Source organism: Zingiber officinale, chromosome 4B, assembly GCF_018446385.1.
Source record: "Zingiber officinale cultivar Zhangliang chromosome 4B, Zo_v1.1, whole genome shotgun sequence".
Taxonomy (NCBI): domain Eukaryota; kingdom Viridiplantae; phylum Streptophyta; class Magnoliopsida; order Zingiberales; family Zingiberaceae; genus Zingiber; species Zingiber officinale.
The window spans coordinates 89939554-89955566 of NC_055993.1; the positions used below are offsets into that span (position 1 = coordinate 89939554).

The 16013-nt window shown below is 38.4% G+C and overlaps 2 protein-coding genes across 2 annotated transcripts; one reads left to right on the forward strand and one right to left on the reverse strand.

Annotated features, from left to right (window-relative positions):
- Positions 1-6628: 6628 nt before the first annotated feature.
- Positions 6629-9616, reverse strand: LOC121975454. Its single transcript, XM_042527115.1, has 2 exons — positions 9362-9616; positions 6629-9231 (listed from the first exon to the last, which is right to left on the reverse strand). The coding sequence occupies exons 1-2, from the start codon at positions 9413-9415 to the stop codon at positions 6769-6771; spliced, it is 2517 nt and encodes an 838-aa protein (XP_042383049.1). The 5' UTR covers positions 9416-9616; the 3' UTR covers positions 6629-6768.
- A 2913-nt stretch (positions 9617-12529) lies between these two features.
- LOC121975455 (LEAF RUST 10 DISEASE-RESISTANCE LOCUS RECEPTOR-LIKE PROTEIN KINASE-like 1.2) lies at positions 12530-15233 on the forward strand. The gene is made up of 4 exons (XM_042527116.1): positions 12530-13557; positions 13648-13683; positions 13833-14078; positions 14152-15233. The coding sequence occupies exons 1-4, from the start codon at positions 12813-12815 to the stop codon at positions 15066-15068; spliced, it is 1944 nt and encodes a 647-aa protein (XP_042383050.1). The 5' UTR covers positions 12530-12812; the 3' UTR covers positions 15069-15233.
- The last annotated feature ends 780 nt before the right edge of the window (positions 15234-16013 follow it).

The window sequence follows — 16013 nt, forward strand, 5'->3', positions numbered from 1 at the left end:
AAGGTAGGTAAAAGTCTAGGCAAGAACTCTAAGGATTTTAGCCACAAGCCTAGAAACAAAAATGCTCGTGGATTTAATGGAAAACCAAAAACTAAGGACTTAGTGATGGAAAATCAAGTCTTGAGGTCAAGACTTGACAAACTAGAAAAGACCCTAAAAAGGATGGAAAATATCCTTAAAGGGCCAAATGAGCAAAATCTAGGTTTAGGACAACAAGGGTCATCCAAGGGCCATAGAGGTTTGGGATACAAACCTAAAATCAAAAAGGATGTACCTACTTACCATAGGGTTCCATATAGCTATGGAACCAATCCTAAGTCTAGAGGTCAAGTCAAGGATACAAGGGAAGTTATCCCTAGAAGTATTTTTGCAACGACAAACGTGACTAAGACTTCTAAGAAGTCTAAGAAAGTCACAAACAAGGTCACAAGGGAAGCAATCCCTAGGATTGACCTAGAAAAAGTGACCAAGGCTTCTAAGAAGCCAAACAAGGTAACTAGGAAGGTATCTAGGGAAGTTATCCCTAGTGAATACCTAGAGCATCCAAGGAGCACCAATAGGTGTTAGGTTCCTAGGAGCATTTTTTCTACCCCATAGATGGGTTAGAGAGTGTCAACTCTAAGAAGAAGGGTAGTTAACCCAACTTTGAAGAAATTGACACTCAAGGAGCATTTTCAAGGTTATTATCAACCGTTGAAAATGAAATAGATTTATCATTTACTCTTTGGAAGAGTAAAGTGTGTCAAAATTGAAAATGATGATTTTAATTTTATTTGGCACAATTTGGGAAATCATGAGAACTAAAAAGTTGGGATTTTGGTATGTTCTTAGTTAAAGGCAAATCTAAGCCTTAATTTAAAGTGCTACTCTTGTGGAAAAATGAAATATGCCAACACTTGAGGAATATGCTTAATTTCAATTGGCATAAATTAATCAAGAGAATTAGAAATGTCAATTTAGGTGTTGGCACTTTCTTGAAGCACTTTGGGCAATCTAGGGTTTAAGTTTTAGGATTAGCCAGGATTAAGGATACTTAGATAGATAATCTAGGTATATTTTATTTATGCTAAACCTTGCCATGATTGTTTACCCATTATATGTCATGACATCATGTTTTATTTTTGCATTCATGCCTTATTATGAAAATACAAAAATACCATGTCATGTCATACATACATCATGTAGTTATAGGAAATTTTCTTTTGAAAATTATTTCGTTTTGATGTATGTCATAACATTATCATGCATTATGTTTATTTCCTTAAAATTAAGGACAAATGACATTTATCAACAAGTACCAACAAGTGGTACAAGTGTATCAACAAGTGACATCCTAGGTGGATGTCCAATATCTACAAAATGCCTAGATAAATATGCATGATCCCTAGATTAGGGCAAAACCAAACTTTACATCTCACAAAGTCCTATAAGATGACTTGTATGTGTTTTGTGCACTTTAGATACAAGTGAGATGTTAGGATGATGAACAAAACTCAAGATATTGATTTAGTGCATTTTTTTTGAGTTTTGAGTTCATCAAAACACATAGTTAAGTGTTTTCCCATCATTGGGAAAGCTAATGTACAAGTCATGTGTATTAAGCCCAAGGAACATGGTGGGATATTGGTTTTGAAAATGTTTTTAAAATAATTTTGGAAAACCTTGGTGAAGGCTATCTTTTGATAGTAATCACCATTGAATAGTTAGACACAAACTTGAAGAAAATACTAAAGTTTATGCAAGTTTTCAAGTTTATGTCAATCTTTAAAAATATGATGTATTTTCATAGAAAACTATTTTTCCATAATAAAGTATACCCTAAATAATGTCTACACAAATTTTCACAATTTTTGGAATTTTGTAGAATTTTCTAGGGGTTTCTGAAATTGGCTGAAATTGAATTTCAGCAATTTCAGGACTTCAATCGATCAGTGGATCGATTGGAGTGCCTCAATCGATCAGCCTATCGATTGAGAAGGCATTTCTCACGAGCAGAAGCTCGCTGGATCGATCCAAGAAGACTGAATCGATCAGTGGATTGATTCAGAAGGGTTCAATCGATTGGAACCCAACTCCAATCGATCGAAGATGCTGATTTTGGCTGGGAAAGCTTATTTTCAGCATTTTGAACCTATTTTAGTCTAGGTAACCATTCCTAACCCCTCAAAATACATGTGTATACATAAGAAGGGTATTTTCATGTTGAAAACAAGGATGGATTGGTTAAGGAAGACTAAATTGAAGTTTAGATTGAGGTTTGTTTCAATATTGAATTTTTGAACTTCAAAACTTCTAAATTTGGGTTTTCTAAAGGTTTAGGGATTCCAAGTCATTGTTGGTGCAATGAAAGAAGTTACCACCATGTCTTTAGGAGGAGGGACTCTTTAAAGACATGAAAACTATTTTTTTTACATGAACCTTGGAAGGTGGTTAACCTTCTTTTCAGAACATGCTCAAGGTTTAGCGTTTGAACTTTAATGGGGAGTGGATATCCTCATTGTTCAAGTGGTTTAAGTTAAAAAAGCTCACGGATGGGCATTTGACTACATTAATGGGAGAATGTAGGGTTAAGGATAATGAAGGGTATGAGACTTTCATTATCGTGTTGATCACAACGAGTGAAGTTGTGAACAACGATGAGCAACTCTTTAGGGGGAGAGTCTCAAAAGGGAGAGTTTTCAACAAGTGAATTTGTTGATGTGTGCCCAAGGATGGAGCATGTTGTTGATGTGTGCCAATAGGGGGAGAATGAAGGGTTTAAGTTAGGACTTCATTACCTAGAGGGAGTTTGCCCTCTAAGGAGGAGAATGAAGAGTTTAACTTATGCCTTCATTACCTAGTGGCATGAAGGAGGTTTAGGCTATGGGATTAGTCTAACTTACAAGTGGTATTGTCAAACATCAAAAAGGGGGAGATTGTTGGTGCAATATTCCCTAAGGTCAAGGTTGACCTGTTTGACTGGACTTGAAGTGAGTCAAGCTCGAGTCTTGATGATTTGGTTTCGATGTTTGACAATACTTGTAGACAACACATGAACATTGCAGGTGCAATTGTTCATGTGGGGAGATTGTGAAGAAGGGAAATCCTGGTGAGTGAAGCTAGGCAGAAGGGAAATCCTGGTGAGTGAAGCCAGGTGAAAGTCCTAGTGAGTGAAGCTAGGCAGAAGGGAAGTCCTGGTGAGTGAAGGCAGGCACGGTGAAATTCAGATGGGTCAAGGTTGACCAGACATCTAGTGAAAGTCCAAGTAGGTCAAAGGGATTGACCGGATACTTGGCAAGAGGAGAAAAGTCCAAGTGGGTCAAAGGGATTGACCAGACACTTGGTGAGAGAGTCCTAGCTGGTCAAGGGTGACCGGATGCTAGGTTTTATGTACCAACAAGTCATGGTTGACTGGATGTTGGTTTAGGGGGCTTTGGACTTACTTTTGGGCAAAAACCAAGATCTGGATTGATCAGCTGATTGATCCAGCAGATCTGGATCGATCAGCGGATCGATCCAGCAGATCTGGATCGATCAGCGGATCGATCCAGCAGATCTGGATCGATCAGCCGATCGATTGGATCATACCCAATTGATCAGTTGATCGATCGGGTGAGTCCCCACGAACAGAACACCTTTGGATCGATCCGTAGATCGATCCAGAGGTCCCAATCGATCAGTGGATCGATTGGGAGCTGCTGTTTGTGCGCGATAAGCCCTGGATCGATCAGCCGATCGATCCAGGCTATTCCAGAGAGCACAGAGGCGCTCTGGATCGATCAGTTGATCGATCCAAAGCCTCCCCGATCGATTGGGAGCAATCCAATAGATCGGGATCCGACCGTTGGCGTCGTATTTAGCTGCAGGCGAGCGTTTCCTTCAGCAGCGCTTATACGATTCATCTCAGATCTTCACAGGAACTCCAGAGCTTCTCCACAAAGTTTAGATCGCCAGTTCTTGAGGGTTCTTGGAGGTCTTCCAAGTCAAGAGGCGGCTCTACAGCTGAGGAAGAAAGCTAGGGTTAGGGTTTTCTATACTCATCGTAAGCTTTTGCTTGTATTTGTGTATCCTTTCCCTTTCTTCTTGTAGTGTGAACTTGTAGGGCTTCTCCGCCTTTGGTAGTTACCATAAAGGAGTGTTATTCATAGTGGAGGGTGTGTGAGTGTGTGGATCCTTGGACTAGTCACCTCCTTTGGAGGTGGATACCAAGTAAATCTACTTGTTAGCGTTGTGTGTGTTGTTTCTTGTATATTTCCGCTGCACATCTTTGAAGAAACAAGCAATGCCGACCACGAGCACGCGACGAGCTATTCACCCCCCTCTCTAGCTACTTTTCGGTCCCAACATATATCAATTTGAGGTCTTTTGGTCAATCAACTACTTTTGTCCAAAAATAGTTGATAGATCAGACGACCTCAGATTGATATGAAACTAGATCCTATGTGTTTAGTTAATTCTCTTGATTATATTCATGCCCTCAAATATCAATTTGACCTAATATATTGAGAGCGATGATTTTTTTAACATAAATTTAATTTTTTAAGCATATTGGTGTTAAAAAATTATTGTTCTCAATATATTGAATCAAATTAATATTTGAGGGCATGCATATAATTAGAAAAGTTAGACGAACATATAAGAACTAATTTCATATCAAATCTAGATCATTTGGTCCAATAACCAATTTTAAGCAAAATCGGATGATGAACCAAATAATCTCGGATTTACATAAAATTAGTTTTTATGTGTTCATCATCTCTCTTGATTATATCCGTGTCCTCAAATATCAATTTGACCAAATATATTAAAAAATAATTTTTTAATACGAATTGAATTTTTCAAAAATATGCATATTAAAAAAAAAATCAATGTTCTCATTATATTAAGTCAGATTGACGTTTTAAGATATGAATATAATTAGAAGAGGTAGCCGAACTCATAAGCATTAATTTCATATCAATCCGAGATCATTTGGTCCATCAATCGATTTTATCTAAAATTGACTTGGATAAAAAATAAAAAAAAAATCAATCGACTGATTTATTCAAAATTTTGATATTTCAACCTACAATAAAATTGATTTGATTGATAAAAAAATTAGTGGGCTGATAGGAATAAAATGAAAAATTAGTAGATAATTTGGTAATTTTTAAATTACCCATGTGATTTAATAATTTTAAAAATTTATCCCATAAAAAACAAAAATAACTAAGAACGTGGGAGAATTTCATTAGCATAAATAGTGTAATCTCAGATAAATTAATAGGAGACCACAATCTCAGTTTCGCATTAAAAATTCAATAATCTGAAAAATTGATTCCCTTTATTTCTTTATTGCAAAACATTGGATACGTTTAACCTAAATCTAAAACAATTCACAGATAGTTTATTGCTTTCATTTCTTCAATAGCTAATCGAATTGTTAATTATATAAATGTAGCTTTATCCCTAATATTTTTTTAAAATATTATTAACAATTATTTGGGCCAGTTGTAAGTGTATTAGATTAGATCAAGAGAATTTTCGCAATTATATAATAGCAATATTATGAAAATTTTAATATTATTATTTTTGTTTCAAATTGAGAGTAATTTATATTTAATGTGATATGTGAATATTTCTTATGAGTCAAAAAAAGAACTATAATATCACTTAGCACGTAAGTGCAACTTTAATGTAATCTTGATTTACATTAATTGAGTCCTAGGGCGTAGTACAACTGGGAGCATATGGTTTTGTGGTCGAAAGGTCTAGGATTCGATCCTCAGGGTGTTATTGTCAGAGATTAGCATCCCGGCTATGCGCTTTCAGCTATGTACCTGTATTTACCTCCTTCCATATCCATGGGACCGGTTCTAAGGGGACCGCTGATGTAACGGTTCTATATTTTTTGTTTGTTTGATTTTCATTAATTGAGTTTAAAAGCAAAATAAATTGCCATATTCTTTGATTAAATTTTATTATTATTTTTTAAAGCTGCTACTTTTGTTTTTTGTTTTTTTTTAAATCTGCTATTTCATTAGCGAAATGAGCGTTTATTTCTCCATGGGATAAACTTGCAAAGCTACCATTTTTAACTAATGGTTCTTTAGTTAAAAAAATAAATTATGTGTAAAATACTTTTGTTTTTTTTGTTTTTGTTTTTTTTTTTTTTTTTTTTTTTTGGAGAAAAAGCAATTTACAAGGAAAATGAATTACAATTTAACATTCAGATTTAAGCACTAAACAAGTGATACAATTCAGGTTTAACTAAACAGAAAAAATGAGAATAAGAGCATCACATCAGATTTTCTAAATAAAAATTTTATTTTAAATTTTATATTTTATATAAAAAAATCTTTATCATTTTATAGATAATAATAAAAAGAAAAAATAATAAAAAATAAAGATTTAATAAATTATAAGGAAACTGGTATATACAATGAAAAATAGAGATCTAAATTAAATAAAATAATTTTTCTATCCTAAATTTTAAATAAGAAATTTGATAGGGATATTTAAGGTCAACGAAAATAGTATTTGATTTAGAAAAACGATGATTTTCCAATAAATGATTCATGCTCTACATGTAAATAAAAGGGTCCTTAGAAAAGTATGATTTTTATTGATTTCAGGATTAACTAACTTTTTTTTATCAAAAATATCCTCCAAAACATGAAGCTATTGAATCCCTTCAAAATTGGCCGAGTAAGCAAACATAATTCAGCATTTACATGCAATTTACAGAAACTAATCAAGTACAATTTGTATGGATTAATTATTGAGAAGTCAATCGATCGTTTTGAATCTTCACTTTTGAGCATTGTTGCTCATGGACTCGACTTTGTGTTCAATTGCACGCAGATTAGCTTCAGCAGTTTCCACTTCCTTACGTAAATTCTTCATATTTGTGTCGAATCCAGGCTCTGTCATACCAAAAGCTTCTTGAGTTTTCTCGATTTTGTCCTCAATTTCTCGCAACTTGCTGCCAAGGTCATTAACATGTTTCTTAAAAGCAATCACTTCTTGTGCTTGTTTTTCTCTATCCTTAGCATCTTCTAGCCTACTTCTAGCATCCTCGAGTCTCCTTAATCGAACCTGCGGTTCTTTCAAACGTGCAATTACATGTTTGACATTGAAACCAAATTCCTCAAACTTCCGAGCTTCGGCCATCAGGTTTTCAACCTCCAAAGGGTCTGTTCGACATGTCGTCTCCAATGCTTTCCTCATCAAGTCTACGAGCCTGTACCACTTTGAAAGGTGGACATCACGCTTAACTTCTTCACTAACATTGTCATCTAGCAAGCCTCTGTAGTGTGGTTTCTGGGGAATAAGCTTAAAGAAATGAGTATGCATCCTAATTGCCTCTTGCCCATAAGGATCTTCATAATTTCCGACATTATCAATGTACCAATTCCTGCAATTCTTTTCATTATCAGGTCCCGGGGAACTTGGCTCCCACTCAGCTAAAAGTCCACAGCAGACAAATTCCTCCAGCTCATCCACCAGCCTCGTTTGCTCTTCTTCTGAGTCGGTAACACAGTTGTCACTATCGGAATCAAGTACAATGACATCTCTGGAAGGAACAGATAAAGTTTCCTCATTCATGCTAATGCAATCTGCTTCGAACTTACTTCCCTTAGAACACTTATCAAGCTCACTACTTGAAGAGTTATGCTCATCTTTTGACTCTCTTTTCCTCTTTGAACACTTATCTAACTCATTATTTTGAGATTTATGCCCTCCGAAATTAGCTCCTTCGACAGCAAAATCTTCAACTGGATTTTTCTCTTTCACCTTAGATTGAGTTTGATGAATATCCAGTAAATTTGGTGCTGAACCAAATTTATCTATAGTTTGTTGATATTCAAGTTGGTGCATTTGCCACCAAACTAGGTACTCGCTCCTTGGCACACCGCTTCTTGTTAGCTTGGGGATCATCACATATTCCCCTATCTTGTGGTGATTGCCAGCAATCCATGTCGATAGAGAGTCACTTGAGATTGGGATTGATTGATCATAACCAAACTGCCTAGCAACCCGGTGAGGCTGATACCTTTCCGATGAGATTAAATCATCACCAAAGAAACCCTGCAATGTTGATGGCGAGGTGATTGTGACATAATCATATGCCCAAGCAGGCATGTTGTCTTCAACATGGACTTTCCGTGTCTGCTCGCCATACCAAGGAGGTTCTTTCCAACTAGATTTTAGAGAATATGGTCTCCATGTAAAGGACTTCTCGTCCTGAAAAACACTAAGAGCTTCCTCATAATTCATGGCACTTGCTTTGTTGCCCGGTCGACTGATACAAGACTCTGACACCAAAGGACCTGCACCTAATGGAAATGGGCACAAGCTCTCGAATCTTGCCCAAACCCAAACTTGAAGAAGTCCAAACTGCGCCCAAACATCAACCTTATTACCTCTTCTCTTTCTGGATGAATTCAAGACAAAGTTCGAGATGTTTGACAGATCATGATATATATTAGCAGTGACAAGTGATGCGAGAGCAATCCGATCCCCACAGCTAAGCCTAGCAGCGAGACCAAATACCATTTTGGGAACCTCTCCGGAAGGATAGGGCGGCAACACATTCTTGGATAACCAATATGCCAAGAATCCAAGATATTTAAGATCATCCTCGCCGTGCAATTCCAGGAACCACTGCAGCCAAATATCAAGAGTGACTCTGCGTAAAGACTTTGCCTTTGGATGAAGCTCCCGAATCTTCTCCTTCTCCACATACAGCCTCAGCATACGATCATTTTCTTCATCAGTCAATTCTCTATCAAATCTAGATCCTGAAATTGGGAGGTTGCCAATAACATAAGCATCCTCAAGCGTGAATGTGGCTTCGCCCCATGGAAAAATGAAAGTGCGTGTAACAGGGCACCAGAAACCGGACAAAGCTTCCAACAAAGACTGGTCGGGCTTAATGTAGTTGACGGAACCCAAGACGGCATCTTCAATCTCAACCTCACGCCAAGCCTTGACAACCTTCGGATCCGAACCCATGTCTCTTACCCAGGCCTCCCAGCCGAGGCCCGGAGGCGTCCAGCCACGGAAGTTGATCTTGGGGAAGCAGGCCACGCCCCTTCTGATAAGGTCAGACGCCAATGGGTTTGCGGCGGCGACGGCGTCGGATGAAGAAGGAGAGGCAGTACCGCATGGGAGTAGCAAGCAGGAGTCTTTCTCCGTCAACTTGTGGGACGGTGCGTCAAAGGCTTGATTTTTATAAGGTTTCACGGTAATTCTAGCATTCGTCCTTTTCTAAAAACAAAGACAACAACAACAATATCATTATCATTTCATCAACGGCACCATCGCCATCATCATCTAATCATCAAGAACAACGAGACGCAATCAATAACAAGAAACGAAGAAGGGATTCAGCGCGTACCAGAAAGGGAGCTTGGAGTCTACGGCTAGGGCTTCCTGACGGTTCAATGCCCATTTCTGGACAATGTCGCGGAGAAAAACGCCGCCGGAAAGTATGGAAGGGATGGGATCTACAAAATGGGAGAAGTGGCGCGGTTTGCCGCTCTGCAAAAATTCATATTTTTGGCACACGCAGGAAGTCGACGGCCGAAACGGAGGACTCACGCCGCCATTACGCCACGGAACCATAAACCCTAGGCGCCACTCGCGGCCGGCGAAAATTAAAATAAAAAAATGCGCAAAAACGGTAATGGCTAATTAGGATATCTCACGTAATTAATTCCTTGGATAATCGTAAAAAATATTTCAAGAAAAAAAAAAATAGCTATTCAAGTACTGAAAATAAAAGGACAGAAATCTCATTCTGTCTAATTTCCTTATATAAATTATATAATTAATATCATACTGAATAAAAAATTATAATATCTATTTAAATTAAACGGCATTTTTATTGAACCAAATTCCATACTCAATTTTTATAATATAAAAATCACATATCATATTACCAAAATACCCCTGCTCTTTTTTTTTATATGTTCGTCAATCAATTTCATCTGAGAACAGTGACATTTTAAATTAGTAGAATAAAAAATTAAAGATACGACTCTCAGTTTAAATTATTGATCCTAATTTGTGTTATTAAATTTAGATCCAAGTGTATAAATATATTAAAGAAAATTTTAAAAATATATTAATTTTAATTTAAATTGATTTGGAGTTCTCTCGATAATTTTAAACAAAAATAACTAACCTACTGAGGAAGAAGAGGAATATTTTGGGAATATGGTCCATGATTTAAATAATATTAAATAATATCCAAACTTGTTTACAAGGTTGAGTAAGATAATGTAAATTAAATAAAGTTACACATAACAAAATAAAAGCACTTGTTAAAATTATAGACAAATATCATACATAAAACAATCATTCAATTTTAAAATCCTTTCTATTTTTTAATGCGCTCTTTGGTAATAATACCTCTAAATCTAGTGAAAATTACATTTCCCGAGGGATTTTGTATATTTTTCGTCTAAATAATTAAATCCTTAAGATCTTTTTCCTAGTCCAATAAGTATAATTGGATTTCTCCAATCCTAAAAAAACACATGTTTAATTTGTGTGAATTTGAATTTTATTTCAGACTGCAAAAGAGAGAAAAAGGAGAGATTTTCATTGTTGCTTCCACTTAAATGGTTTGAAATAAAATATACAAGGTCTTCAAAGTTCTATTTGCCTTTTCAACATTTATTCTTCTCTATCTCTTTTCTTTTGATTGTTTTTGACTTTTATGTATCAAAGTTAGAAAGAGAATGATTTTCATTGGCAAAAAAAATTATTACCTAATCTCTATTTGGGTTTATTAATTAAGATTGTATTTATGGAGACAAATATTATTTTTAAGAACATCTTCTTGATAAATTTTATTAAAATTTAATAAATTGAGATTGTGGGTTATCAACATAAGGTATAGACTATTGACATGAGTAGTGCAATAGGTAAATACAACAACAAAAAGGCGATATTATCCTCCTCTCCCTCCCCTTTCTTTCCTTTTAGTATAGAAGTAAACACAACCTAACTTTGGCTGAGCGAAGAGGATTCGGTTCACCAATGAGTGGTGGGCTCGAGTTAGGTCGGTCTACTAAGCAAATTAACTTACGTTGCACGCAGTTTGAACTAATTTGATCGGTCAGAAGCCGAACCAAGCCAACATTTAGGACGTTTGACATTATTGACTAAAACCTTTACTTGCCCCTGTTTATACCTATTATTCCAACCTCTCTACCCCACAATTTATAACATCTGCTATTTGTCTACTAAACTTTAAAAGAATTATTTTTTTGCACGTAATTATCCCATCATATTATATTGGACAAAAATTAAAAGGCCTCCCAACGTATACAAATTGTTAAAAGAACGCTACTTATTTAGTAAGTGCTGACTTTTCTAATGGGTGGAAGTTACTTTGTAACTGCTATATGTTCTTTAAAATTTAAAGTTTATGATTTAATTTGATTATTAGTAACCATAAACACTATTATATTAAAATATTTTTTTACCATTAAAATTACTTTAAAACGGTTATAAAAATTACTAAATAACTATACAAACACTAAGTATTATCGGTGCTGCACATTGTAAGCAGATAATAACTTTTATATATTATAACAACTAGATGTAATTGTTATAATATGCTGGAAATAAAAAATAATCTAGTAATAAATATTACTTAATAACTTTTATACGTTATTATAGTTATCGGTTGTTGTTATAATAATATTAGAATAAGAGTTATTCTGTGGATAAAATATCTCATGGAATATCTTTTAGGAAGTGGATTTGGGGTTTTGATGCAGAACCAATATAAGTAGATCTAATCTTTCGAATGACATAATTTTTAACTCAGGAGTTAGAATCAAGCTTTTGTGATAAGGAAATCTTAACCGTCAAATTTCATATCCAAAATCAACCATTTAAGCTCTATTTGGAGTATCTGAAAATCTTTTTACTATTTTTCATAATTTATAATTTTATAGTATTTTTAGTATTTTTTTGATATTTTTGGATTAGGATGTATGTATATAGTTTCATATTTTATAAAATTATCATCTAAATTGATTCAATTCCGTGCATAAATTATCATTTTTTAATATTTTTTACCTTATTGGACCAAAAGGGGACCAGAGGTCTCTAAACTGTATTTTATTAATTTATTTTTATCAAAAATTTTATGATTTTTTTGGGTGTTTTACTGGATAAGAATCGAAATCAATATTAGAATTATTTCCCTTTTTTAGTTAGGAATGGTTCAAATATTATTAACAAAGTTTTTTTGTACACACTAAAATTTTCTTTGGTATTCATCAAATGCTCTTCTGGTCTTTTTCTCTAATTTTTCTTCATATTTTATCAGTAAAATAATTATTATTCTGTCGGTGTAAGTTTCATTTTCATTTGGGACGCCTTCTGATTTTTGCATTATTATATCATTGTGTGATGCTCTGCTAAACGACTCCCCGAATTGCATCAGGATCAGATAATCAAGAGTTTATCAGAGCTGGAAGTTTCGAGGTAATTGGACAAAGGAGACGAGTTGACTGGAGAAATTGAAAGTGGAGATCGCTAGCTGTGTCGCTGTCCATATTCATGGAATTAGCTTTCGCCTCGTCGTCTAGTATGACCACCAGGCACGCAGCCGCCGCCCGCCGACCGCTTGCTTGGACCGTCCTTTTTCCGATCCGAGCGCCGTCAACTCCTGCCCTCGATTGGACGATGACCCAGTCCAGTCCAAACATCTGAATTAAATTATGCATGTCGCAGTGGACGAACTTGATCACGCATGCTGCCTTTGATCTCTTCTTCTTCTCCTCCTCCTCCCTGCCTTCTTCCCTTTCGGCCTCTTTCACTGCGAAATGAATCCAAAGTTGATGCTCACCGAATCCTTCTCCATCCTCGCCCTGCTCTTCGTGTTGGCGGGAAGGAAGCCCGCGCTGGCTCAAACGCCGGCCATGGAGGACTGCGAGCCCAAGAGCTGCGGGGACGGCCGCAACATCACCTATCCCTTCTGGCTCGACGGCGAGCAGCAATCCTACTGTGGCTACTCCTCCTTCAAGGTCACCTGCAAGAACAACAGCTACACCCCTGTGACGACCTTCATAGACCGAGAATTTTACCTCATCGACATCTTCTACGACAACCGATCGCTCATCCTCACTTCTGTCGAGTTCCTCGATCAGCAGTGCCCGCTTCCCTACGCCAACCTCACCACCAATACTACTTTCTACCCGCTCAGCGTCAGCCCCCTCAACACCGAGGTCTACTTCCTGCTCAATTGCTCCGATCATAATAACCTCACGGAGAACGGGGTAATTCCGATTGATTGCCAGTCTACTGCCTACTTCGGCGGGGAGTATGACTCTAACAGATTTCGAAGCCAGCGAGATTTCGCTGACGCCGGTTGTACACTGTATATCGAGCCGGCGCACAACTATTCTCGGGGCGACAGCTTCAACGAGACTTTGAGCAAAGGTTGGTTGCTCAGCTGGTCGGCCGTCGACTGCGACCCGTGCTTGCAGAGCGGCGGCAGGTGTGGCTTCAATGAAAGTACCGCGAAATTTATGTGTATTTGCGCCGACGGAGTTCATGTGAATACTTGCGGTAAGCATCGGACTCAGTACAACAGAGTGCTTTCATCGTCGATCATAATCAGTTCGTCTTCATGTTTAATTTCCTATTCACATCTTGCAGGAAGATCTCACAATCGGAGGCTGCAAATTGTAATCGGTAAGATCTCAATCCAAATTCCAATGATTGATACGCAACCTGCAGTCATCAATATCCATAAATAAAAAAGCCACAGAGAAATTCACAAAACCAGAGAATCTAATGACTCAATCTATTCCTCTGCTCTGACATATGTTCATGGTAAGCAGGTGTTTTGGGAGCGTCTGGTGTTGTCTCTGCCCTGCTTTGCGGTTGTTTTCTGTACAAGAAGCACAAGAAGCGATCCAAATATCTTATTCAAGATGCCATTTTTAAGCCGCATCTGAAGGATTCCGACATCGACAGTGCTCGTTTACAGACCCATCTCTTCTCGTACGACGAGCTTCTGCAGGCAACGAACCGCTTCAATGCCGCAAATGAACTCGGCGATGGAGGCTTTTGCACCGTCTACAAAGGTTGCCATGATCTCTAAACTTGGAACTCAGTTGCCATTTTTGGTAAATTTGAAACTGACAGAACGATTTTCAGGCACGCTTCAAGACGGACGCACCATCGCCGTCAAGCGGCTGTACGAGAACAACTGCCGGCGGCTGGAGCAGTTCGTGAACGAGATCGAGATCCTGTCGCGTCTGCGTCATCAGAACCTCGTCAGCCTCTACGGCTGCAGCTCGCCCCACAGCCAGGGATTGCTGCTGGTCTACGAGTTCGTGCCGAACGGCACCGTGGCGGATCACCTCCACGGGCACCGCGCCAACGAGGGAATCCTCACCTGGCCGATGCGACTGAACATCGCCATCGAGGCCGCGGATGCTCTCGCCTACCTCCACGCCGTCAACCCGCCGATCATCCACCGCGACGTCAAGACCTGCAACATTCTGCTCGACAGCAACTTCCATGTCAAAGTCGCCGACTTCGGCCTCTCGAGGCTCTTCCCCAAGGACGTCACGCACGTCTCCACCGCTCCGCAGGGCACGCCGGGCTACATGGACCCCGAGTACCACCAATACTACCAGCTCACCAACAAGAGCGACGTCTACAGCTTCGGGGTCGTGCTGGTCGAGCTCATATCATCCAAGCCCGCCGTCGACATGGGGCGGAACCGAAGCGAGATCAACTTGTCGAGCATGGCGGTGACCAAGATCCAGAACGGCGACCTCGAGCAGCTGGTAGACGCTCGCCTCTACCAGTCCGACCAAGCCACGAGGAAGATGATGACCATGGCGGCCGAGGTGGCATTCAGGTGCCTGCAGACCGACGGAGACATGAGGCCATCCATAAAGGAAGTGCTCGATTCACTGAGAACGATAGAAATGGAGGGGCGCAGACTGGAGAAGAAGATCGGAGACGATGATGCTGAATTACTGAAGAATGTCGCGCCGATGTCGCCTGATACGGTCATGAACAAATGGGCCAGTAACTCTACGACACCGAGCACAAGTCAGTGAAGAACGATCAAAGGCAACTGTTTTGTGTTTATAAATTTAATTGTTTATGTGCAAGATGAGGACTTTCAGAGGTAAAATCTGATGTATGGATGCTAAATTATCTCTCCTCTGTTCGTAATTTGATAATTTTGACGGTAAAGAATAGCCTTTTGATTTTTCTTATCATCATTGAGTTAGCATAACTCGGTGGGACTCTCAAGATTAGCAATCTTATTTTGAATTTGTCATCTTAAATCTCATTTGCAAGATCATAAGATAAGGGAGAGAAGACAACTTACAAGATCAATGATAAGGTGATAAAGGCGGATCCCCTAACAGGCTGGTCAATAATGGTAAGATCGACAGATGAGGTAATCAAAGTCAAAAAGTGATCATCCTTCAGAGTCACCAACCAGGACAGAGACACACTTGAATGGGTCATATGGATGATTGGCCCTTGAGCGGCCGATCGGGCCTCAGGGCCTCAAGATGCAATAAGCAGTGATAACCTAGTTGACTGGGTCTTCCAATCGACCGATCAAACCTATAGACTGAGCAAACATATCACACCCTTGATGCCAATGAAAAGGTCGAATGAAGACCAAGTCACTCATTACGTTTCGTGGGGCCAAGTGAGCGATCCTCTTGAGTGTTGGCCGGTCAACCCATTGTGGGCCCCATGGCCCAATAGCTTCGTACTTTCTTTTAGAAGTCTGTGTTACGAAGGACAAAGGATATCCTACAAATAAATCGTGCTTTTGAAGCTTCCAGGCTGTCAAATCACAAAGATTTGCGGACTCATTTTAGGAAAGGTGTCAGAATAACTTTATGACTTGTCATTTCTTAGGAGTGCTTTCGAATGAGTACATAAACACAATAGTAACACTAAAAAGAGGTCCCCATCTACAAGTAGAGGTACGGGATACTGCATTTTTACATACGCACTTTGCTACAGTCTTTTCATCA